General features: G+C 38.6%; 1 protein-coding gene across 1 annotated transcript; it reads right to left on the bottom strand.

Annotated features, from left to right (window-relative positions):
- Window positions 1-587: 587 nt before the first annotated feature.
- On the bottom strand, window positions 588-27,766 carry LOC131199507 (uncharacterized). The gene is made up of 6 exons (XM_058185332.1): window positions 27,631-27,766; window positions 24,075-24,257; window positions 19,200-19,439; window positions 6,067-6,204; window positions 3,874-3,993; window positions 588-3,014 (listed from the first exon to the last, which is right to left on the bottom strand). Exons 1-6 carry the CDS (start codon window positions 27,713-27,715, stop codon window positions 2,824-2,826), a joined length of 957 nt encoding a protein of 318 aa, XP_058041315.1. The 5' UTR covers window positions 27,716-27,766; the 3' UTR covers window positions 588-2,823.

Raw genomic sequence — 27,766 nt, 5'->3', positions numbered from 1 at the left:
ATCAGGCAGTAGCCTGATAGTAGCAAGCAATACAATGCTGCCAGTTAAAGAGAAGCAAGTAAAGAATTAAATATCACTATCTCCTCTTATTTTAAAATAAATTTGGTGCCCATGTACTTAAGGTATTGGACTAGGACTGAAGGGATCCCGATTCAAGTCCATCGTCAGTCCCTGGGTGATGTTGAGTTTCTTTTAACTCAACATGTAACATTTGTAGGAAAAGAATTTATGGAAGGAGTTTTATATATGCTATCCTGAGTTTCCAGATGGAAGACAGAATTTAAAGTTCACACATACAATAACAGGGAATAAGTATGAATAGGACTGTTGTTTATACATAATTCTCAGGGTTAATTCTTCTCTTCTCTGGGAAATGGAATAGTAAAATTAGACTGGCAAGAGAACCAGCTTTGGATTGCTGGTGACTCCTGGTTTAGAAAAATGCCAAGATTGCTGAATATGCTGCCCAAGGTAAAAATTTTAGCCAATGTTGAAGAATAAGCAGTTAATACAAAGAATCCAACTCCTCGGTCTAGGTATATAAAACAACCTCTTTATTAGTGAAGGACAGCATCATTAAAAAATCACCACAGTGTGAATACAGCTCAAAGCATTACAGGAGAATGATTTTTCAGACATTGTATTATTGCAATATAAAGTGAAAAAAAATTAAGCAAAGTGGCAAGCTCTAGCTATTCAACGGAATATACAAAGCTACCTCATGCCTGGGTTTTCTTTGCATCTTCTTTGGTGTAGTAAAAATGCTCCTCATTCAAAAAGCAGGAAGTGTCTATATTATTGTCCAAGAGGCTTCTCTAAAAATACCTATCACCAGAGTATTTTCATTTTGATATAGTTACTTTTTCCTGATTGCTACTCTTAATTGTATAATCCCCAATCTGCCTGGCCAAATCTAACTTAAAGCCTTTAGGAAGATGAAAAAGAAAATCCTGCAACTATATGCAAGTGGTACAATAAACTTTGCAATCAAGGTGACCATTATTATATGCCATGTTTATATACCATGTTTCTCTGAAAAGAAAAAGCATAAACGTCTAGCCCCTAACAAGGGTTGGATGCAGTGGTGAAATCCTCCGTGGTTTGTCACCAATTTGCTGCTCGCGCATGCGTGGTGTGCACCAAATGCATGCTGCATATGTGCGCATGTGTGGTGCATGCCAAATGCATGTGCGGTCCACAGCAAATGCATGCACAGTGCACGCCAAAAGCATGCTGTGCACTTCACATGGAAAAAGGAGGCTTAAGAAGGTAAGTAGGACAGCGAGGGAGGGAACAGCTGTGCCGTGCAATTTAGATTCTCTAGAAAGCAGGATTTTCTTCTTTCTAGTAAATATAAATCACGCGGCACAGCTGATCATTGGAAATATCAGTTTGGACAAACTGATAGCATTTTTTTACTACCAGTTTGCCTGAACTGGTAGCTTTTATTATTACCGGTTTGCCCGATCCAGTGCGAACCAGTAGCATTTCACCCCTGGTTGGATGGCAATAAAGTGGAAGGGGAAAAAACAGCTTTATCTCTACCTCTTGTTTATTATTCTTAAAATCTTTCAGAGTACAATGGTGGTTATAATAGATGCCAAAGTTGTATTTGTCATCACCAAATTGTTTGCTTGTTTTCTTTTTTTAAGTGCACTGGATACACCTACAGCCAATTCTCACTATAGCATACACTCCTGCAAACTGTATTTATTGTTTTATAGTAGACTAAGCAGTTGGAAATTTTTTGTTCCCTGAAAGGAAGAACTTTAAGCCTTAGTTTAAGTTTCTCATGAAATTAAGGCCTATGTCATTTAAAAAAATAAAAGCTTTTTTTTTTCTTATGGCAAGGTCAGGATAAAATTGTTGCTGATTTAGACCAATAGCCAAGCATGTTCAGCATCATAGTTCCCATAGTGGTTGATCTGACATTTACATAAGATATACAAGACAATAGGGGGGCAATCAATTCTCTTGGTTTTGTCCTTCAGAAAATGGAGGATGGTTTTAGAAGCATGAAGCACTGGTCCTTAAAGCTGTTTGTACCGGTAACTACTGTAACTAGAAGTCTTATCTTCTTATATAAACTTGTTCACAAAGTTCTACAGTAGGACACCTTTCTATAAACATTTCTCACATTCAACAAGAGTCACAAGACAGATAAACTCAAAAGATACCTAGTCTTTATTTTTAAAATAAACACAAATCACATCTTGAATAAAGATGAGAAAAATTATAAAAATATTGCTGAAAAACAGTAGATTTAAGATGATAACATCATATGCAAAAATGGTGGTGAGGTAATTGCTCTGTTATTCTCTACCTGTTAGTCACACATTAAGAGCTAGAGTATGTATAGAAAAATACTTTTGCGTAATTCTCTTCAAATGTCCAAGAGAAATATATGGTTAGAATCCTCACTCTCAGCATTATAAAAATGTGGTGAAAGGGTTTTTGTTCATAATTCAGATGGCTCTTGAAAATTATGGGCTGAGACAAATTTCTGGATCCCAAACATTTGTGTATGGTCTGCTGTTGAAAGAAGGTGCAGAAGACCCAAAATGTCATAGGCAGTTTGAGAACATCCTGTGTAGCTTAAGGAGCCTGCTGCTAACCCCTGGATTTTATGGTTCAAGAACCAGTTTGGGTTCATGTAAACACTTAGCACAGAAGTAAATAGACATGTTTAATCACAAATGGTTTGTAGGCTTATGCTATTAGCAGGTAAGTAATTTATAAAGGACATTATACTATTCTGAGAAAGCTTGGAATGAAGAAGCCCCAGTTCCCCAGACCTGGAGAAGGGGAAAGGAGCACATTGCATCAAGCATCAATAGGATCAGGAAAACAGTCGTCTATAACTTCCTGAGCTGCATTGTCAATCGTGTCCTCGTGGAACTCTGTTTCTGTCCCCACTTTCTCCTCTCTTCTGCATTCTGATTTCACCTCAGGTCCCACCGAAGGATTTGGATCCTCCTTATGGTCCGGTTTGAAAGTTTCACAGATTTGTGCACCTTTAAAAGAATGTCAGGAAAATTCATTAATTATATAATTTAGTATTATGTACATTTGCTTAAATCTTTAATCAAATCTTCATGTTGTCTTGCTTATGAGAACTGAATTCTTGAATTTAAAACCTGCTTATTTCTTGTGAAGCTGTTTATGGATTAGTTAAGCTCCATTTATTTGAGGAAGTCTTCAGGAAATCATAGGATATAAGTGTTGTTATTAGAAGGAAAATCTGTATCAGTTTTACTGCTCCTGATGTTGTGAGTAAGCATTTAACAAGGAATTCTGGGACACAAGACCCATTTTACAAGTTTGTTTTATATAAACAATTGCTTAAAACAATACATGTACATATAGAACAATCACTACACAGAAACTGTTCCAAGATTTCTTATTGCACTTGCATATAAATACTTCAAAGGCAGAGGTGAAATCCAAATTTTTTTACTACTGGTTCTGTGGGCGTGGCTTGGTGGGCTTGGTGTGGTTTGGTGGGCGTGGCATGGCATGGCATGGTATGGCATGGCGTGGTGGGCATGGAAGGGGAAGGATACTGAAAAATCTCCATTCCCACCCCACTCCTGGGGGAAGGATATTGCAAAATCTCCATTCCCATCCCACTCCTTGGGCCAGCCAGAGGTGGTATTTGCTGGTTCTCCGAACTACTCAAAATTTCCACTATCGGTTCTCCAGAATCTGTCAGAACCTGCTGGATTTCACCCCATTCAAAGGATACTGGAAAGAGTTGTATTACCATGGTTCATCTCTATGCCAAAGTAGACAGTAGGGAAAACAGCTTGTAGAACAACACAGATACATTTACTTTCTGTTGTATAATAACAATAGTCATGTCTCTGTACTTACTAGTATTGGGGGTACTATCCACAAGGACCTCTGTAACTTCACAATGGTCTCCATTAGGAGGAGGATTTGGTCTTTCACTAGAAATGGCAGACATGGTTATGCCCTCATCCTTTTCGTCTTCTGTAGAAAAGCACAGTCAGAATCTGAAAGCTCCAATTCATGTGTGTTCTTTCATTCTTAATGTGGAACAGAAATATGCTTCAGTCCTATACCCTTCTTATCTGAAAAGAAGCCCTAATGGGCTTTATGACTGTCATAATGTTGTCTTATTTATTTATTTCATTTGTTTGCCGCCCATCTCTCTGCAAGGCAATTCTTGCGGTTTACAGCATCAAGATATACGTATATATCTTACATATTAGGGTTTAGTGAAGCTTTGAGCTGATGAAGATTCAAATGAATATCCCCAGGAACTGTTTTGTGAAGCAAAATTGTCTCTGCTTCTAAGAGTAAAAGAGTGTGACCGTATCCTTATACAGGGGTGTCAAACTCATGGCCCACAAGCCAGATCATCACAGGCCAGCCACGACCACCTCCAGTTTAGCAAAGGGGGAAAAAGTCACAATACATCACATGATGATAACATGGCGCTGCGAGTTTGACACCCCCGCTCTTACACTTCACTCTGTTTGAGAGCCTATCTATGCTTCCCCATAGCATTATGCTACCTATAGAAGAGAGCTGAGAAGATTTTTTTTTCCTTTATTTTTAGCAAATGGTCCTGAAATGTTTTTGGACAAGAATGCTTGTTCTACAAAGCTAACTAAGAACCATCAACAATGAATGACTTTAACCACCATTCTGTGATTGCCAGTCAAAAACCACTTAACATGTGCTGCCATGGGTCTTCCAGTCTGGGCAACTTTGGGAAACAAGGGCACACTGAGATTTCACAGCCTGGAATCTCTTTCAGACTATTTGACAACTGCTTTGGTGAAGGTCATGCTCTGGTGCAGGGGTCTCCAACCTTGGCAACTTTAAGCCTGGAGGACTTCAACTCCCAGAATTGTATCCCAGTATTCTGGGAGTTGAAGTCCTCCAGGCTTAAAGTTGCCAAGGTTGGAGACCCCTGCTCTGGTGAATGCTGTGGAGAATGCTCTGCTCACAATACTCAGCTTGGCAAGTGGCCTGAGAAGGTAAACAACCTGAGTTTAGCAGTATTATCCAAAGATGGAGATGTCTTCCACAAAAATATCTTCTAATTATTTGCCAATTCGCCTAAAGGAAGTTCTTAATAATAAATATAAATGGAAAAAACACTTTCCCTCTAATATTTTTTTTCTGATTTGCGTCATGATTTTGTTTAAATACTTGTTTTCAAGTAAGCATACAAGTAAGACTGCATTATGAGACACTACACCGACGAGAAAAAGCATTACTGGACTTCTGTCAAAGCAAAAAAGTTTGGACAAAGATGCACAGGTGGTTAGAAAAGATGATAGGGAAACATACAAATTTTAAACCTGAACTGTTTTTATTAGGTATAATACAGTGGTGGGTTTCAAATTTTTATTACCAGTTCTGTGGGTGTGGTTTGGTGGGCATGGCATGGGCATGGCAAGGGAAGGATACTGTAAAGTCTCCATTCCCTCCCCACTCCAGGGGAAGGATACTGTAACATCTCCATTCCCTCCCCACTCCAGGGGAAGGTTACTACAAAATCCTCATTTCCTCCAATCAGCTGGGACTCAGGAGGCAGAGAATAGATGTGGGCAGGGCCAGTCAGAGTTTTTACTACCGGTTCTCCGAACTACTCAAAATTTCCGCTACTGGTTCTCCAGAACTGGTCAGAACCTGCTGAAACCCACCTCTGGTATCATATCAGAAAAACTTGATAAGAAAAGGATGTATTTAATATTACATGTCTTAACAGCAGTGACTATTATTTTCTCACAATATTGGAAAAATGAAGATATACCGCAAGATGAAGAAATAGTTAAGAAGATACTAGATTTTGGAGAAATGGATAGATTGACATTGAAAATTAAACAGAAAGAGGATGTAGAATATTGTCAAACATGGAATTTATTTTACCAATGGCTGGGAAAAAGGGGTGGAGACTAAGAATGTAATTTTTATTGTTAAGTAAATTAAACACCCAGACAATACAATGTTTATCAAGCATTAAGAAATGTATTTAATAGAAAATCAATAAAATAATAATTTAAAAAAGAGAGAGAAAGCATTACTCACCCACAGGGACCCGAACAAAGTTGTGCTTGGTTTTCATGCAGCAACATGTGATCAATGAGGCTGTGACAGCTAGCAAAACCGCTCCACCTCCACAGGCTGTTAGGACATACAGGAAGAGTGGATGCTGCAGCAGATCCCCTGGTAGAAAGAAAGAGAAGGCCTTCAGCAGTTGACAAAGTAGAAGAAATCAGTCCTAGTTTTGTAAACATTAAACCCCATCAGAACTAGAGCTGATGTCAGATGCATCTTGACACTAAAAAAGGCAGAGTTGTATTTTTTTAATGATTAAATATATACACCAAAACATTATAAAATGAAAAAGATTCACAAAGCATATGTCTCTTATGCCTTAAGTAAAATTAGTGCTACGTATCTATTCATGGGGTTTTTTTATTTATTCTTAGCCACTGAGCCTGTTGATCAGAAAGGTCAGCAATTCAGCGGTTCGAATCCCTAGTACAGGTCTCCTGCATGAGCAGGGGGTTGGAATGGATGACCTCCAAGGTCCCTTCCAACTCTGTTACTGTTATGTCAAATTCCACAATGCTGAGGTCAACTTATTTGTTTATTATTTTATTTTATTTTTCACATTTCTGAACTGACCATCTCCCTCAAAGAGGGACTCTGGGTGGTGAAAGAAGGACTTTGGGTCATGATTTAACAACTAGAAGCCGGAATAAAATGTATGAATTAATATACACAGACCAAGTTTTTTATTAGTCTTACAAAGGGAATTCTGGACTGTAAAATACTTATTCAGAAAAAGAGAGGACTGACAATGTAGTCAAATCTACCAATTTCCTCTGAAATAGATGCTATTCAAAACAAGTTTTTATTAAATTAAATTTAAATAAATTAAACAAAAATCTATATAACTGTGAAAGAACAGGCAACAAATATATATTTGATATAATATAACCATGTGTTATAGCATTTCCTTTTATTTCACATATTAATTTTACTCCAGAAACTCACTGCTTTTTCTAGACTTTGTTTTTGTATTACATGTGAATTGTTTGGAAACCAAATAGGAAATGATTGAAATGAATACTGCTTTTGTAGTTGCCATGCTCCAGATTTTAATTATCTGGAAGTGATCCCAGTCCTTCTCAATTTTATTCTGACTTGAAGTATGGATCTTGGGGGGGAGGTGGAGGAAGATTCCATTCCTATCTGGTTTCTCTCCTCTTTGCTATCATTTATTCTTTATTTGTGTATCTTACTGCACTTTTTTAATGGTTTGTATTTGTGAGCCACCCAAAGATGTTGAGTCAGACAGTAAACACATTAAATAAACAAATATTTTTTTTTATATAGCTGAGTAAACATTGAACTGCTTAAAATCTACCTGCATCATTTTTTAAGAAATTTGGATTGCATATTCTAGTATATATGCTTAATCCATAGGACTAATTTTATTTTATTTATAAGAGTTGTGCTTTTATAGGTTTTTCTTTCTTTCTTTCGCTTTCTATTTGCAGTAATTTATAGTAATTTTAGCATTACTAAAATTACAATCTTCTGTACATGGAAAGACTATAACAATTTCCTTTTCTGCAGCAGTTTGGAGTATTTTTTTTTTCCACAGAAGCTGCTACTTGCAGGTTAGAAAATCTTGCATCAGTACCTTCTACTGACTTAGACGCAAAGGCCCGATTAGGCTCTCTTTCTACAGCTCACAGAACCCCTGCTTTCTCACCAATTTTCCAATTTAGGATGCTGTCTAAAACCATTTCAGTATGTCGTGTGAATCTATAATAATTGGATTGAGAAAATCATGGCTAAGGTAACTACGAGTCAGTTGGTTTGTGAATATAATCTTAGTGTCACTTCTGGTTCATTAAGAAGGGAGGAAAAGGAAACTTCTTAATTTGAAGAAGAAACTCTTGGCAAGCAACCAGGTAGAAATGATCTGTCACTCCTCTGTCAAGGCAATCCACTGGGACCTGAGAGAGAGGAAGGCTAGTGGAAACATGCAGTCATGATAAAAACTTTGTCTTCTAAGATTAACAGTAGGAAGAATATGTCTGTATCTATGCTTCTATGCATTAGGGCAGGCTATTTCTTTGGTAGGCTGATATGCTGTACTCCAGATCTTTGAATCACAAAATTGTCACGATCATAGTGTGAGAGAATACCCTCAGCTCAATAGCACTCAGTTGAATGCTCAAGGCAATACAATTTCCTTGACTTGAACATGCTATTTTTATAAAATATCTGCCAATATTAGAATTGCAGAAACCTTAAGCATAGTTAAACAAAATATTTTCTACTTTAATGTTTACATCCTATTAAAAAAACTAATAAAAGTTTAATAATTTAAACAATTAAGCATCAAGTTGTTATTATTAATTTATTGATCCCCTTAATTGTTTGGATTCATCTCTCTCAGTATGCTATCAGAGTTACTATCTGTAAAAGGAAGCAAAAAGAAGCTACTCTGAAAAGCTAAAGAATCAGTTCTCAACAAATGAACCAGCAAACATGTGGAAAACTCTTGAAAATATCTTTACCTGAATCTTCAATAAATTGCTAGAGATGTGCTATGTTCCTTCTTGCTTCAAATGCTCTACTATCATCCCAGTGCCAAAGAAGCCCACCATCAAGGAACTGAATGACTACAGACCTGTTGCTCTAACATCCGTAGTCATGAAAACCTTTGAAAGGCTAGTGCTGTCCCACTTGAAAACCATCACGGATCCGCTGTTAGACCCCTTGCAATTTGCATACCGAGCAAATAGATCAACGGATGATGCTGTTAATATGGCTCTGCACTACATCCTACAACATCTTGAATCTCCAAAGACCTACGCAAGAGTCCTCTTTGTAGACTTTCGTTCAACATTCAATACCATCATTCCAGACACTCTTCTAACTATGCTAAACCAGCTACAGGTACCTGAACACACTTTTAAGTGGATCATAAGCTTTCTAACAAACAGGAAGCAGCAGGTGAAGCTAAGCAGAATCACATCAGATACCTGTAAAATTAGCACAGGGCCCCCAAGGCTGTGTGCTCTCCCCACTTCTCTTCTCTCTGTATACCAATGACTGCATCTCTAATGATCCATCTGTTAAACTATTGAAGTTCACAGATGACACAACAGTGATTGATCTCATTCGAGACAATGATGAATCCGCATACAGATGGGAGGTTGAACAACTAGCCTTATGGTGCGACCAGAACAATCTGGAACTGAACACATTCAAAACCATAGAAATGGTGGTAAACTTTAGGAGAAAGCCTTACATACTTCCACCTCTTACAATACTAGACAACACAGTATCAACAGTAAAGACCTTCAAATTTCTAAGTTTTACCATATCGCAAGATCTAAAATGGACAGCTAACATCAAAAACATCATCAAAAAAGGACAACAAAGAATGTTCTTTCTGCGCCAATTCAGAAAGTTCAAGCTGCCCAAGGAACTGCTGATAAAGTTTTACAGAGAAATTATTGAGTCTGTCATCTGCACCTCTATAATTGTCTGCTTTGTTTCTGCAACCCAACAAGACAGCCACAGACTTCTGAGGATAATTAGAACGGCAGAAAAAACAATTGCTACCAACCTGCCTTCCATTGAGGACCTGTATACTGCACGAATCAAAAAGAGGTCTGTAAAAATATTTACAGACCCCTCACATCCTGGACATAAACTGTTTCAACTCCTACCCTCAAAACGACGTTATAGAGCACTGCACACCAGAACAACTAGATACAAGAGCAGTTTTTTCCCCGAATGCCATCACTCTGCTAAACAAATAATTCCCTCAACACTGTCAAACTATTTATTAAGTCTGCACTACTATTAATCTTCTCATCATTCCCATCACCCATCTCCTTCCACTTATTACTATATGGCTGTAACTTTGTTGCTTGTATCCTTACGATTTATATTGATATTGATTGTTTCTTGATTACTTATTTGTGCCCTATGACTATCATTAAGTGTTATACCTTATGATTCTTGATGAACGTATGTTTTCTTTTATATACACTGAGAGCATATGCATCAAGACAAATTCTTTTGTGTCCAATCACACTCGGCCAATAAAAATTTCCAATTCATTATATTCTATCTGCAAATAGGTGTTGCTTTGATATATATGATTCAGTAACAGCTGCACAATCCCCTCAGAGATAATTCTATATGCTATTTTGCACCTTGCAATAATGATACAGCAACTATAGGAATCAGTCAATGTTAATTCAAATACAGATCAATCTGAACACAGAAATGATGTTAAGGTAACACTGAATAATGTAACTGTACTATCAAATATAGTTTATTTATTTTATTTTTATCCATCTTTACTATTTTTACACATAACTCAAGATTGTGAACATGAATAATAGTCCTTTTTCTTCCTATTTTCTATACTACAACAACCACAGGTTGGGCTGGGACAGTGCGAATGGCCTAAAGTCACTCAGCAGGCTTTGATGCCTAAGGCAGAACTAGAACTCATAGATTCCCAGTTTCTAGCCCACTACCTTAACCTTTAGACCACTCCAGACTCACTTTGTTTGTGTATTTGCATTAACAGCCAGCTCTTTTATTTTATTTCTTTCTTTTTATAAGTTTTTCATTTTATATTATTTATACATATCAATATGGGAATAGTGTGATACCTGGGTATCATACATTTTAATAGACATAATATTATTACTCATAGTTATTACATTTTATTTTCATTGTTTCATATTGTTTAAACATAGCTAATACTACCACCCTTCAAATTCTAAACATCCCTCTTATCACATATATCTTGTTATATTTATATATATATACTATTATTTCTATTTTAACTTTTTTTCCATGTTGCCATAATATTCAAAGACGCTTCTTTTCTATTTTCCATCTTTCACCTGTTTTGTTATTCATATTTCCCTTGTTTAGCTCTTCACATCTATTTATATTAAAGTTTCATCCTTCATTCTTTCATTATTCAGTGTTTCAATGTACACTTCTAGTACCAATCACAATCATTTAAACACAAAGAGTAAATCTATTCCTGTTCTTTCCAATTATCCAGTCCATGTGATTCTATTAATACACCTTTACATTGAAGTATATTATTTCATTATCTAATCACCCCTTGTTTAAGTTTATCATTTCACTGCTAATCATAATATTTTATGCATATTTAATAATACCATCGTTCAATCTCTAATTTTCTAATTATGAATAATTCTTATTCATAATTCCCATATTTCGGTCTTCATATCTATTGATATTAAAATATCCTAATGTCTGTCACACTACATACAAAATAATTATCCAGTCTACATAGTTCTAATATTAATACACATGTTTTTGTTAAAATATATGTATGGAGGATTTTTTTCTTTCTTTTTTCTATCCATCATCTCTTGCCCGCATCAGTACTTTAAGTCTCATTTTTTTGACTTGCCTCCCATATTCTTCTCTTAAGTCTTTTACTCCATCTGCTTATAGATCTGCCTTCTGACTATGCAATATAACTTTTTCTCTCCCCTCTACTCTTCCCCAATGTATAGTTTAAAGCTATCTGTTCTAACCCCTACCTCCTTTTCCCAGATATCTTTCTTGTTTCTCCATTCCCTTTTTAAATCTTTTAAAATATTTTCCTCCTGTTTGAATTCCTCAATCATTATTAATGTTGATGATATCTCCTCCTTGTTGTCTTCTTTTCACTGGTTTCTCAGTTCTGCTTTCCCCTCCATTCCTTCTGGTGGGTCTTTTCTTTCCTGATTTTCCTGGTCTTTGCTCATTGTCCCTTGTATAGTACTTTACAGTTTTTGATCTATGCCATCAAATAATTTCACCATCACCTTATGTTGTTCCTATATAAGGTCTTAATGCTTTGAAACATCAGCTCCATTTCATTTAAAATTCCACTTGCTTGTGCCTTGTGTTGCATCTTATTTTGTTTAATAGGTCCCACTTTTAGCCAGTAGTCCAGGAATCATTCATTCAAAACTGAGTTTACACAAATCACACTTTTTAATATCTCATAAATAATCAGTCAAATCTGTTATGTTCGGGCAATGAAGAGGCAGGAGACCAGTGAGTGACAACAGCTCTTTAGTTTATTGTGACCCCAGCAAGGACAACCGGCAAAACCCCCTCTTTAAATACTCTTTTGGTTGAGGCTTCAACCAATCAGCAACGTGCAATTTTCCCGCCCAAAATTCCCTCTCAAAGTTCAAAATACATTACACTCCTTCCCTCCCAGAACACTTTGTACCTCTATTTACATAATATTTGCATGCTATTTCTCTACATAGTCACGCAGGTAGACAGGGCGTCTCCTAACTCTTTCTGACCTGCGCAGTTCATTCTCTGGGAGAGAGTCGAGCTGGTCGGAGGGACTGTTTGTTCCTCCCAGCTCTTCCTCTAGGCCGTCCGGCCCTGGATTATTGTCTGAGTCGCCCCTGTTGCCTTCAGGAGGAACCGGTTGGCATCACTGGACTTCATCGGAATCAGATAAGTCCTCTGCTCGCCTCGGGTTTGAGTCAGCTGCAGATTCAAACAATTGGTAGTCAGGGCCTGGTTGTTTGGTTTCTAGTTTGTTTGGTATACGTTTTCTTAACTGGTCTATGTGGCGTTTCCATACCCGGCCGTCCTCCATGTCTACTATGTATGATTTGGGTCCGGTTATGCCCAGAATTTCCCCCTTTAACCATGTTGGGCCCTCGCTATAGTTGTGTGCCCATACTGGGTCACCCACTGTCATTTCCCTGGTTTTTCCTTGAATACCCTTGTACCCGTCTGGGGTATAAGTTGGGTTTAGTCGGTCTAGTGGGCACCTGAGTTTCCTGCCCATTAAGAGTTCCACTGGGCTGCGGCCAGTTGTTACACAAGGGGTCCTATGTTGGACAGCCAGGAAAGTGTCTATTTTCGTTTGCCAGTCGCCTGGACTTATCCTAGATAGCGCTTCCTTGGTGCTCCGAACGAAACGTTCTGCAAGTCCGTTCGTCGCCGGGTGGAAAGGCGCCGAGAGGACATGTCTGATGCCCTCTCTCCCGCTAAATACCCCTCAAACTGGTTTGCCGTGAATTGCGGGCCGTTGTCAGAAACTAGGGTGTCGGGCAGGCCGTGTGTTACGAATAGATGCCTTAGGACTGTGATTACTGCTTCGGCCGTTGTGCTTCTCATGAGGATGATTTCTAACCATTTTGAGTAGGCATCTACGATAATTAAAAAGGTCTGCCCATGGAATGGCCCCGCAAAATCTATGTGAATCCTGGACCATGGCCCCTGGGGTTTCTCCCACTCTCTAACTGGGGCTGTAGGGGGTAGCGACCTCAACTCTTGGCAGGATTGGCATTTCCCTACCCTGTCGCTGATGTCCTTATCCATTAGGGGCCACCATACATAACTCCTCGCTAAACTCTTCATCCTCACAATCCCTGGGTGGCCCACATGCAACAGTTCCAACACATTTTCGCGCAATTTTTCTGGGATAACCACCCTATCCCCCCATAACAGACACCCCCCTTGAACCGACAGTTCTGCTTGTTTTTTCACAAAGTCTTTGAAACGCTCGCCCGGCGCAGCGGGCCAACCCCTTTGCACCCAACTGATTACAGTCCGTATTGTAATGTCCCGTAAGATGCCCTAGCCACTTGCTTGGATGTGACTGGGCCAGACTCCAAAGAGTCAATTAGCAAGACGGGTGTCCCCGGGGTTGGGTCTTCAATTGTCTCTGGTAAAGGGCATCTGCTCAGAGCGTCCGCATGCCCTAAGTCTTTTCCTGGGCGGTGGAGCAATTTGTAGGAGTATGCTAGGAAAATAGTCCATCGGGTCAGCCTGGGAGAAAGTGCCACGGGTGTTGGGCGGTCACCCGCTAAGAGTCCTAGAAGTGGTCTGTGGTCCGTGACTATCTCGAAATCTCGCCCGAACAAGTATTCGTGGAATTTCTTAACCCCGGAGACTATGGCCAATGCCTCCCTATCTAGCTGGCTGTAGTTCCTTTCCGCAGAGGACATTGTCTGGGAATAATACGCTATGGGGGCTTCTGTTCCATTCAGTAACCTATGGCTGAGCACAGCCCCCACCCCATATGGTGAAGCATCGCAAACTAGTACTAGTGGCAACGTGCCATTGTACTGGATGAGGAGGCTATCGCTGGACAAAAGGTTTTTTACCCCCTCAAATGCCCTAGCATCTTCTCTGCCCCAGGACCACACAGCTTTCTTTGCTAGCAACTTATGTAGCGGTTCGGCTACTGTTGCTTTATTCTTTAAGAATACCACATAGAAATTAACAAGCCCCAAGAATGCCTGTAATTCTGTTTTATTTTTGGGGGCTGGGGCCTTTCTAATGGCCCGTACCTTGCTCTCCGTGGGGTGGATCCCTTCCCTGTCTATTCGGTATCCTAGGAATTCTACAGATTTCACCCCAATGTGGCATTTGTTGAGCTTAACTTTAAGCCCAGCAGACCTAAAAATGCCCAATACCTTCCTTAGTTTTACCCCGAGTTCCTCTAAGTTTTCAGCTGATACCAATACATCGTCGAAGTATGGTACCACTCCTGGTAGGCCCTGTAATAATCGCTCCATTAGGTTCTGGAAGAGCCCTGGGGCCACGCTAACTCCGAACTGGAGTCGCGTACATTTGAAAGCCCCGCGGTGTGTGACAATTGTCTGCGCCTCAGCTGTGCTGCTATCTACTGGTAGCTACTGGTAGGCTTGGGCCAAATCGAGTTTGGCGAAGACCTGCCCTTGCCCTAATGAGTGCAGCAAATGTTGCACCACTGGAACGGGGAATACCGATCCATCCGGTTTGACTGGGGTTACTATGGGTGTCTCCCATTTTGCATGATCGATGGGGACTAGTATTCCCTGGCTTACTAGCTTGTCTAATTCTTGTTCAGTTTTGGGCTTTAGGGTGAATGGAACCCTCCTAGCCTTTAACCGGATGGGGACGACTTGGGGGTCAAGGTTGAAAGAAATAGGGGTCCCCACGTACTTGCCCAGGCAATCCTTGAAAACGTCCTCGAACTCCTTCAGTAGTTCGTCTTTGAGGATGACGTCGTTCCTGTGGACCCCGGTCACTCCCATGCCCAAAGCTCGGAACCAGTCCAGCCCTAGCAAGCTCGGTAGAGTTCCGTTTACTATGGTGATTGGCAGGGTCTTTTTGAATTGTCCATATTTGACTTGGACGGATGTGACTCCTCGAACAGGGATCCGATTCCCTTGGTAGTCTTGCACTCTCAGCTTCTGGGTTTGTAGCTGACGCTTATGATGGCTGGCAAGTCTCTCACGATGGTGTCCCAGGACATAATTGTGATTGACGACCCAGTGTCTACTTCCATTTGGCACTGCACCCCTTCAATGTAGACTTGGGTAAATATTTTCTTCTCTAGTCGTGTCGATGCGTGGCCCACTGTCGTGTCCCACTCCTCCGCTGATGGCTGGGTCAGGGAAATCCGAATCAGGTGTGCCTCTGCAGCTCTGCCCAAAGTCCTAGCAAAGTCCTCAGAGCAGGCAGGAGACCAGTAAGTGACTTCAGCAAGATAAGTTCGACTTTTGCCTGACTCAGAGACTGCCAGAAAGTAGATCCTTTATATAGGCCATGGGGTGTGGCTCCATGACTCAGCACTCATTAAGGCCTGCCCCTCCCTTCCTTCTGTTGCCTCCGCCTCTCCAATCTTCTGATGCGAGGGTCACTCCAATCAGCTGTTGTTGGGAGTAAACCCTCCTCAGGCTCACCTGCTGTGGAGGAGGGGGAGGGGTCTAGCTGCTCCGTTTGCCTGGGCATGGAGTCAGGGCTGGGGGAAGGAGATGCTCCTTCTTCTGCAGTTTGTGTGGGCATGGAGCCAGGACTTGGGCCGGGAGGCATACATTCCTCAGTGTTCGGGAGCAGGTAAGAAGGCCCCGGCTGCTCTGAGGGCGGGCAAGACACAACACCCACTCTCACAGTGGTCTGGTTTAACTTCGCGCCCTTTTTAACTGGACCAATCCCGGGCCGCTTCGCTGCTCCCACGCTCTGATTGGTCGGTTTGAATTTTTGGCGGGAAGGGTGGGGGGCTCGGCAGGCTCGAGCTATGTGTCCTTTTTTTTCACACCACTGACAAACCGCGTCCTTGAATCTGCAGTTTTGCCGTTGGTGTTGGCCCCCACAACTCACACATTCGTCCCGGTCACCTCTCTCCAGCCTCCCGGTGTGGAACACCTCTTCCTCTTCCTCACCTTCCGATTCGGCCTGGACTTCCTCGCTGTGGACCGGTGTAGTCTTTGTCCCGGCACCCTGCGCGTTTGGCTTTTGCAAGGTCTCCGCCGCCTTGGTGGACATCTCGTGAACTCTGGCTTCGTCCAGGGCTATCGCTAAAGTCAGGTTGCTTTTAGACAGCAGCCGCCTTTGTAGTCTGATGTCCCTGACTCCACAAATGAGTTGTTCAGGTAAGGAATCCTCCAAATCTCTGTACTCACAGTGGTTTGCAGCTTTCCTCAACACGGCCATGTACACGCTTATCGATTCGCCCTCTCGCTGTACCCGTTGCCTCAACTCGAACCGTTGGACGAACTTTGAGGGTACCGGTGTGTAGTGCGCTCGAAGTGTTGTTTGTAGTGTTTGCCACGGTACCGATTGTACCGGCGTTGGCTCTGAAAGTGACTCCACTGTATCGAAGACCTCTGGACTGCAGTGGCTCAGGAAGTACGCTCGCTTCCGATTATCCGAGACTCCCTGTAGTTCATTTGCTTCGAGGAAACACTCGAAGCGAGCCATGTACGACCCCCATTTCTCCTTTGCTGGGTCAAATGGCGCTGGCGGCATGTAGCTGGACATCGCTATTTTCCGCCTTTGAGAACTGGCTGGGTTCGCGAATTCCTGGTTCCTTCAGCTCTTTAACGATCTCACTGCCTCAACATCCCACCTTCGTCGCCAATGTTATGTTCGGGCAATGAAGAGGCAGGAGACCAGTGAGTGACAACAGCTCTTTAGTTTATTGTGACCCCAGCAAGGACAACCGGCAAAAACCCCTCTTTAAATACTCTTTTGGTTGAGGCTTCAACCAATCAGCAACGTGCAATTTTCCCGCCCAAAATTCCCTCTCAAAGTTCAAAATACATTACAAAATCTATTTAAATAAACCAGGGGGTTGTTCAAGCCTCCTCAAGTCACTTTTATATGTTCAATCATATAACATAACATTCAGGAGCCTTTTACTTAAAGTTCTTAATTAATATTCAAATCTCCAGTGGTCTTAGAGTAGATACATGTAATCCAGTAAATATTTTCAGTCCTTCAGCTGGTTATTCCCAGCTTGCATATTTTCCCAGCCGTTAGCAGATGATACTCTCTGCTTCACAATGTGTTATTGGCAAATCTGATTTTAATTATTTTAAATTATAATTTCAATAAAAAGAGTATTATTTTTTTAAGTTCATAGTGCCAGCATTTTAAAATGCCTTCTCGATACCACATCTTTTTACTACGAGAGTCCAATTTTCTATATACCCTGTTTCCCCAAAATAAGACATCCCCTGATAATAAGCCCAATCAGGCTTTTGAGTATGTGGCAATAAGGCCAAGCGCTTATTTCAGGGTTCAAAAAAATATAAGACAGAGTCTTATTTTTGGAGAAACATGGTTTTTTTAAAAAAATCCCCTCTCTCTTGAATTCTCCTCTTTCCGGTTTTCAACAAATATTTCTAGATATATATCCCCCCGTAGATTTTCTTGGGGTAAAATTTTAACAAGATATTCTATCACCCAGTTCACATACCATTCCCGTCTCTTCGCTTGTGCACTGTCTTAAATATTTAGACTTTTCCCAGTTTCATGGCAGCCATGTTGACTGCCGCTGCTCCTCGTCTTCAGATGGGGAGGGGATTTTCCAAGTCAGGAAGGAGAGATGTGTCTCTCCACAACCTGCAAGGTGCCCCCTTTACTATGGCTCCTTTTGTAGCCCTCTGAAGGGGACAGCTTGGAGCAGGGCTGCGGAGCTTGTGGTCTTCGCCTCCGATAGCATCAGAAGTACCGCCAGAAGTCAGCTATTTTATCTTCTGATATAGTTGTTTGAGTTTCAACTTGAGTTTCAAAACAATCAGTGAATTTGCAAGCTATATCTAGAGGGGGGCATTTGGTGGGGAGGAGCATGGACATTGTTAACTATTTAATTTCTTTAAATAGTATTATCTAGAATATACCAATAAAAGCAAATTATTTTGTCTGAATTATACATAATTATCATCTTTTCAACTATCCTAATTTTCTGGTTTTGGAATATGTATTCTGATATAAGAATACAGTAAGCTGTTTTATACTAAACAAGCCCTTTGATCTAGTTGGCCTCCTTAATCTACATCAGTTGACTTCAGTTCCTGTCTTATATCTTTTTCCTTCAGCTTTTTGTGAAGTTCTTAAAGATTGAACCTGAGACCTTCCATATGCAAAGCGTGTGCATAACCCTGAATACAGATCCCTGGTGTTTCCATGCATTTGAGGATCATAACACCTAATCAAACTACTATGCTCATATCCACATCAGACCATTGGTGTAGCCTCTATTTCTTTCTCTCTTTGATTCCCTTTTTTCTTACATCCAAACTAGGACTCAAAAAAAGAAATATAGATGCAGAAACTGCAGTAGCCAGATTCAGTGTCAAGTTTAGAATAAAGGATTAACTTCATCGGAACTTCATGCTAGAGGTTTTGGAGTTTAGAAAAGCCAGGTTGGGTAAAGATTGCTGGTGGTGATATTAGATCATCACTCTTGCATAATCACATCTTAAAGATGTGATTATGCTTTGCATCAGCATTGAATATAATTGTGTATATACATATATATATATTTTTCTCGATGGGGAGCAATTGTTCCCCATTGATCACAAGTGCTACCCCTTCATCACTTGTGCTGCTTGATGTTTTCACTGAAATGGTATTTGCAAAAATTATCAGGAAGATTAAAATATGAGAAAAAGGAAGGAGTTTGCCTTATCAAATACACTACCTAAACAAGAGCTGTAGTCTCACGCTAATGACGAGGAGAGAAGAGAAAATGATTAGATAGAAATAAACAATTTTCTCTGGCCAGATTAAATGAAGGATACATAAGGGAGTACACTCTGCTTATCTGTATATTTATTCATATAATATTTTGAACTTCAATAAGACAAGTTAGATAAAATATAACTTACCGCTATCACATGTCATTTCAACAGGAGAACTCTTACAGTGATTTCCTCTTTGGCAAACGTACTTGCCACGTTTACCTTTTTCCAAAATAATTTTAGTGCCATTTTCCTTGATACAGCCATCACTTATAGGGTTTCCATTCAGAGTCCAATGAACATTGTCATTGAACTGGCCACCTATTTCACACAACAGGCTGATTTTTCCATTAGGGAGACAATGAATGTGAACAGTTGGAAGCAGATCTAAATGGTGGGATATCAACAATCAGAGGGGAGACAAGAATTCAATAGGTTATGGCAATAATGTTGTGTCAAATATAGAAATTATAAAATAATAAAATAAGTAAAAATCAGTCTGATTTAGTGTCCATAGGAAAATATATCAGAACTTTGCCCTGGGTAGTTTTACAAATAAGAAGCTTACATTCCAAAAAAACCTTATCACATTTCATTTTTATATCTAAAAGGTGTACAGTGCCTTGCTAACATGTGGTATACTTCCTGATGTGTGGTATATCTCTTTATTCAAAATCATTTCAACACCAAATTACTATGCTTTTCACAAAACATCTATCAACCTCTTTAGTTAGAAAAAATATAATTGCACATACTACTTGGTATATCTCCATAGATTTTTCCTATTTTCCTGGGGAAAAATTTTTTTTTCCTATTCTGTGCCTCCTGGAAATAATAGCCTGTAAAAAATATTTCTTTCTACACAAGTTATTCAGGAAAAAAATGAAGTCTAACAACTTTATAAAATAAATCACGTGATAATACAATATTTCCAAATATAACATAGTATTTAGTTAAAGGTGAAATGACACTACAATGAAGGTATAGTAAAGGGAGCCCCTGGGTTATGTTCAGCAACTTTCAAAGTTATGTGCTACATGACCAATCTTCAGATTTTCAGCTATCACAATGTCTCTGCAGTCACCACTCACAACTGCAACATTGCAGCAAACTGTGGTCATGTAATTGCAATTTCCTATGTATCTGCTGTCTTTCCACAAGCAAATTCAATGGGGAAGCTGGCAGGAAGTCAGAAGTTGTGGCTACACATTTAATGTCCTCATTTAATGAGCTGCGTGGTCTTTGAATAACAAGATCAATCAGGACTGCTACATGCACAATATCACATGCTGTTTCGGGATGACAATTCAAATTCCAATTGCCTTTATATTTTATTTATTTATTTATTTATTATTTTATTTTGCCAAGCATGTATAAGATAACAGATATAAGTATAAATATGATTATGAATACATGAAATGGATATGAATAAATGGGGACATTATGACAGGGACGGTAGGCACGTTGGTGCGCTTATGCATGCCCCTTATAGACCTCTTAGGAATGGGTTAGGTCAACAGTAGACATTCTAAGGTTAAAGTTTTGGGGATTTGGGGAAGAAACCACAGAGTCAGGTAGTCCATTCCAGGCATTGATCACTCTGTTGTTGAAATCGTATTTTCTGTAATCGAGTTTACCTTAAGTTTGTATCTATTGTGTGCTAGTGTATTGTTGTGGTTGAAGCTGAAGTAGTCATTGACAGGTAGGACATTGTAGCGGATAATTTTATGTACTATGCTTAGATCAGACTGAAGGTGGCGTAGTTCTAAGTTATCTAAGCCCAAAATTTCAAGCCTGGTGACATAAGGTATTATGTTATGAGTAGAAGAATGGAGGACGCTTCTCGTGAAATATCTCCGGATTTGCTCAATTGTATTAATGTCCGATATGCAGTGCAGGTTCCAGACAGATGAACTGTATTCGAGAATTGGTCTAGCAAATGTTTTGTATGTTCTAGTTAGCAGTACAATATTACCAGAGAAGAAGCTACACAAGATTAGGTTAACAACTCTTAATGTCTTTTTGGCAATGTTGTTACAGGGGCTTAATTATTAATTAATTATCATTATGAATTAATTATGAATTAATTATGAATTAATATTAAATTAGTGGTAGTTGAACCTGTGCCAAATGGCAAAATATACAAAATGGAATAGAGTTTTTTAAAGAACACTTATTCCTAAAATTATATCCATGACATTCTTGAACTGGCCAAAGCTCATATATTAACACTGAAGAGAAGGGTAATAAGGTTCCCTCTACACTGAACATTACCCTAGTCATTGGGTTTCTTCAGCTCTACCAAATTCAGAATAATTCTTCAGCATTTTCTTTTATCTGTGATATCAGCAGTTTTCAGTTGATGAGAATTTCCCATCTCATTCTGACTCACTTGTAGCCACAGCACTATGGCTCCTAAACACCATTTCATTAATTTTTAAATTAGGTGACCAATGTTGCCTCCAAGTGAAAACAAGCACAATGACTTACTGAAAAAGATTTGAAAGGAGATGGGGAATGAAAGACATGTGGAAATTAGCTTTTATGCTTTCCCCTGGCCACTTTTGTGGAGTACTGAGTGTTACAAGGATGACACTATTGAGAAAACTGAAGAATGTGTGATATTCCTCCTACTTCACCGTGCATCTGTCCTCTGCATCTTTGACTTGTCAGCCAGGATATTTTTGGACACAAGTTAGCAGTTCTTAAAAAAAAAAAAGTAATAGACCGATGTTCAGAAATAGCCTGACTAACAAGTCAAAGACAAGGAGGAAGTCTTGTGAGAGGCCTCTGGGTGTTCCTCCCTGCTTCCTTCATGTCTGTGACTGTCAATAGAATCAACAGACATAAAGGTAGAGCATGGTAGAACAAGCAGAAGGGAAAGATCAATAATGAGTGAATTCTATTCTTGATTGCCAGAGAATGGCAGGGCTGCTAGCAAATGACCTTTCCTGCAGCATTTGGAAGTAGCAGGTTAAATTGGCACAAAAAACACACACGCCAGCAAAGTAATAAATACAGTAAAAGCATGGCCACAGGAAACACCTTGTCAACAGAAGTAATACAAAAACTAAAGCACTCATTCGTGATAGAGCCCGGCTGCCTTTCCTGGTTTAAACTGATTTTTGCCCAGCTCACTTTCTCAAAACAGCACTAAATCTATGTATATAAGAAGCCTGGGGAAGCATTACATATTGTAGGTGGACGGTTCAGAAGCCAGATATCCCAGCTCATCTGTACCCAAATGAGCATAGAAGGCAATGGCCAGCAACTACACAGAAGGGTCTGTGACTGTAGCAACATGAAGTGGCCAAGGAGAGCTGGACGAATCCCCCTAACTCTTCCATCAACCATTTATTAGTGAGACATACTGGATTGTGTACAGGGCAGAAATTGTGCCGTGACAGAAGGAAATCCATGATGAACTGAACTGCATCGATATGGGTTCAGGATGCATGAAGGCAACATTATGAAGAAATGTATATAAAACATTTATAAAACAAATGGATAAAAATATTCTTGCCAAGATTAGGGAGATATAGTAAATGAACTCCATCATTCAAATATAATAATCAAAGGAATGACAAGGGGATTTTTAACAATCGGAACTAAGTACAGTAAGCAGAAACAGAAGAGAAGGTGCTTTGAATAAAAAGCTCTCTTTTCACAGCCTGTTTCCCAGGATGCCTGATGAATTTGTTCAAATATTTCTTTGTCTCGCTTGTCAGAGGAATACTTTTGACAAAAAATGCTCTTGCACCGGGTTTGTTTTGTTTAGTAAATAAGATGGGCCTATTGTTCGATTCCTATTCCTGCACAAAATAAAAAATAAGAACAGAAAACATTGAAAAATACAAATGTGTGGTTAGAGAAAGAACACTGCATTTCTGGGGGGTGGGTGGGTGGGTGACACTTGAATTAAAGAAAGAAGCATTGTCATTTTTAATAATCGAGGGCTGGACCTATGCATCTAGAAAGTTGGAAGAGAAATAGTGTGCTCATAAATACAGCGTGAGTAAAGAGCATTTTCATTGTTCCAAATCTGTTCATTTGTGCAAAATTTATTTTATTTATTTATTTATTTATTTATTCATTCATTCATTCATTTTATTCATTTATTTATGGTCTTTGCCCTCCATCTCACTGTCAGGTGAATCTTTTTTGTTGTAATGTGAAATGACTAAAACATTTCTGTTCCTTGTTAGTCAATGGCTAGGATGACAAACTCCCGTAATTTTTCTAGGATGAGCTATATACTTTTAATTTCAATCCAAATTATTTTAGGTTCATGGTAAAACCAATAATGTGAAATGTCAATAATACACTCCAGTCATTATTTAGTATGTCTATATCAGTGATGGAGAAGATACCGAGTGCCTAAACTGTGCACGCAGGCATGCCCAAACTGAAAGGTGTATGTATGTGCGTGCAAATGTGTGCATACATGGACATATGTGAACATGAGCATGCACAGATATGCACGAATGTGCACAGCAGAGACCCAAAGACCAGCTGGCTGGTGGGAGGTGGGGCAACCCAACTCCAGCAGCACGGCAAGAGGTAAGATCTTTTTCTTTCATGAGCTTCTGTTTCATCGTTTGCAGGGAAACATAAGTTCATGAAAGAAACGCCACAGAGATCTGACATGGGGTGATGGCGCGCATGCCAGCAGAGAGGGCTCTGCGTGCCACTTCCAGCATGTGTGTCATAGGTTCGCCATCACGGGTCTATATGGTATCTGGTAGATTAACATAAAAATAGTCAAAGTTGTGATTGCTGATCATAATAATGTGCCACCTGAGGTGATGATGAATGCCAGTTGAATACAAAATATGTTTTCTGTGCTATAGCCTTTAGGCTCCACTGTGTTAAATTCAGATTCATTTAACTGCAGATCATGGTTTAAGATTAGCTGCTTAACTGAAATAAACAAGTTTAAGCTATCAATACATATAATGTATTAGGAATTGCAATGAAGTTCTTATATTTTGTCATTGTTGACTCCAACATCAAAATACTTACCACATACGCAAAGGAAGGATGTCTCATTTCCAAGGCACTTTCTTTCATCATCCTTCAAACATATTACTTTGTCGCAGGAGTGCACACAGTTTATGTCTCCTTTTCCTGATTGATTATATTGTGATACTTGTGTTTCTGAGAAATTATTCTGAGTGGTTAAATTATTGGCAGCACAAGTCTTGCCTATAATAAAAACAAAACAAAACCCATTCATTATTGAACTATTCTGGTATAGTGGATGTCATACGTATCTGGCTTTATAATGGTAAAACAGAGAAAACCTTGGCATAGAGACGAGTATATTAATTGACTGATTGAAGGAGTGGTATTGCATTTAGGAATGAAAATGAAATGCAAGAAAAAAATCTACATCATCAACATAAAAAATAGTGAATATACTATAAATGTTATAATGATTAAAATAATGTCATGATTAAAGAAAAAACTTACAAAAAAGATTAATCTAATAACCATAGACAATAATATAATATTAATTCAGTCCTAACATAATTTATGTTTACATTTTATTTGTTTGTTTATTTGTTTGTACCTTTATTATTTTTATAAATAACTCAAAGCGGCAAACATATCCAACACACCTTCCTCTTCCTATAGTCTTCCCTATAACAAAATCCTGTGAAGTGGGTTGGATTGAGAAAGACTGGCCCAAAATCACCCAACTGGCTTTTATGGCTAAAATACCATGGGATTTGAACTTATGGTCTACTGTTTTCTAGCTTGGTACTTTAACCACTACACCAAATTGGTTCTCATATATCACCATTTTGTTTCATCTGCTCATTTTTAGAACAGAGATTTTTTTCACTCAAGCCCTGATCATTTCCCATTCTCACATTTGGACTACAGCAATGCATTCTACATGGGCTTAGCCTTGATGAGCGTTTGGAAGCTACAACTGGTGCAGAGTGCGGTGGGACAGGCTGTTCTTGGGGCCCCTAGGGTGGCCCATGTTACACCACTGATTATTACTTTTAAAGCCCTGCATCACATGAATCCAGGTTGCTTGAAAACCCATCTCACACAATGGATTGACCCCACCCATGCTGACAGAGGGGGCATGCTGTGAGCCTGTTGGGGAATTTTGGCTGGGTGCAGGAGAAGAGCCTTCTTTGCCATGCAACATCTTGGCCCATGAGGTAAGATTGGCTCCCACCCTTCAAACATAAGGGTTTGAAAACCTGGCTCTACCAACTGTCTCGGGGCACCAACAGGGGAGTATCACTGGGGGTGGTTGATGGTTTAAGAGAAGTTCCCAACTCCCCTTCTCCTGCTCTCTCCCATCTTTTATGCAATTCTTTATTTTGGATTCTAATTGTATTTTTATTGTTCTTAGAAATATTTATCTTGTAAAGTTTTATCGCTTTTAATATTGTAAACCACCCAGATTCACTTCAAATCGAGATGGCAAACACATTTCATAAAATAAATTAAAAAATGGTACTCATGCTTGATAGACTCAAAGTTCCTGATGAGATGGCAGACTTCATCTTTAGGAGTATAGTTTATCATCAAATTGACATTCTTAAATATAATATTTCTTTCTGTGATTCAGCTGCCATTATAATTTAAAACCAAAACAAGACTGAAGTTGGACACAATCAAATTATAAATTAAATAACATTTCTTACAACATTAACACACACACATACAAATCAGGTATCCAATCTTTTTTTAAATTTGCTTCGAGTGGTACAATAAATATGAAATAGTATTTTCTGATAAGTTAGTATTTATTAATGCCTTCGCCTCTTGATTCTCTAAAACTCAAAATCCTCATTTTTCACTTCACAATTCATATAACACACACACACACACAAATTTCATTAATGAAATATACACATAATCTATTTTAATCTAATTCTTAAGCAAATGTTGTCGGTGAATCAAACTAACACGTAATATCTCAACATCTTTCAATCAGCTACTATATTAGCAACCAATAGATGATTGCTTATTTGTACCCTATGACTATCATTAAGTGTTGTAAGTGTAGCACCTTGATGAAGGTATCTTTTCTTTTATGTATACTGAGAGCATATGCACCAAGACAAATTCCTTGTGTGTCCAATCACACTTGGCCAATAAAAAAATCTATTCTATTCTATTCTATTAGCAACCAACTGATTTAAAGTATTAGTTATTTACTTAGCTGAAGTATTCCATTAAAACATCTTGTCTGCTGCTTGGGTTCTACAATCATTACAAAACAAATAGACATCAAAACTAAAGTCAAATTATATAGTTAAAATCATGCTAGGTTAAAGCTATCAACATCAAAGGATAATCCCAAATAGTCAAGGATATCCTGAAGGCTTAAGCTTGCTAAAAAACAACAATTAGTTTATCTGTCTTTATATCATACAAATTGGCAGTGGAGAAAATAAGTATCATTGTGATTGCTAATATAAAAGAGCATAGCCTTATTATTTTTGAAACAGATTTAAAGTGTCTTCATATTGCTTTTCTTAGCTCACATGTTTACCTCATCAAAGTCCAGGGAAACAGCAGATAACTGTTTAAGGAACCTCACAAATGCTATAATTACCTGGTTGGTTTACTTATAAAGCTCAATTTGATGTGATCGTAGCTGAGAGTAAATCATGTTCTATATTTATTTATCTATATTATCTATCTATCTATCTATCTATCTATCTATCTATCTATCATCTATCTATCTATCAGAAAACTTGAATAAATTAAAGCAGATGATTTCACAGATCTCAGATTTAAATGAGAATGCTTGCTAATGTGTTACTAAACTAAAATTACAACCTATATAACACTCTTAAGTAAATATTTAAAATTTGAAATATATTATTTCTCTGTTTATTTGTGTAATTAAATACATCTTATATTATCATTTATAATGAATACAGGTGTATATAATTATATTGGTTGATTCAGTGGCTTCAAAAATTAGGAAATGTTTGTTCACAGTTCTACACTAACATACTTATAATAAACTAGTAAGAGAAATAACTTACATTATTAAATAAAAATATAAATAAGGACATGACCAGCACATATACATCTGAATTTGTAATATTCTTTTTAATATATTCACCGATTCTGGAATAATGAATGAACATAGAAATGAATCTGGTATTTCACATTTTTAAAAAATCAGTATGATAAAATCTTTTTATTTATTTATTTTCAAAACTATATACAACTGACCTAAGTGATTTGGGATGATTTTTCTCAGCATATTGAATCATTTACTCAAGGGTTAAGAAAAGAGAAGGAAGCCTAAGAATTATTGGTGTTTAACTTCCCGTTTTACCCACTGTATTATGTACAAAGCCCTTCAAACAGTTTTATTTTTATTATAAATGCAGTAAGCAAAAAAAACATGATAAATGTAGTTCAAAAAAAATAGACTTAATTACCCCTTTTTATGCTTTGATGAAGATGACACTAAGATTTTGCTGAAATTTGTTGACACCTTTTAAAAAAGGGGATAAGTGTCTGTGCAAAAGCACCATTTCCATTCATCTAGGCATCATGCTAATTTATAAAATAAAGTTTGACTTACCAGTAATAATGATCAGGATCATCAACATACATGGCAGAGAAAATGAAAAACTGAAATCCATTTTAAACATCTTCTTGCAGTGCATACTGAGAAGATCTAGCTTTGCTGTTAAACCAATGTACTACTCAGGATATGA

This window comes from Ahaetulla prasina, chromosome 5 (genome assembly GCF_028640845.1).
Source record: "Ahaetulla prasina isolate Xishuangbanna chromosome 5, ASM2864084v1, whole genome shotgun sequence".
In the NCBI taxonomy this organism is placed as follows: Eukaryota; Metazoa; Chordata; class Lepidosauria; order Squamata; family Colubridae; genus Ahaetulla; species Ahaetulla prasina.
The sequence above is the reverse complement of the archived record's forward strand: the minus strand, read 5'-3'. Positions and strand labels throughout refer to the sequence as shown.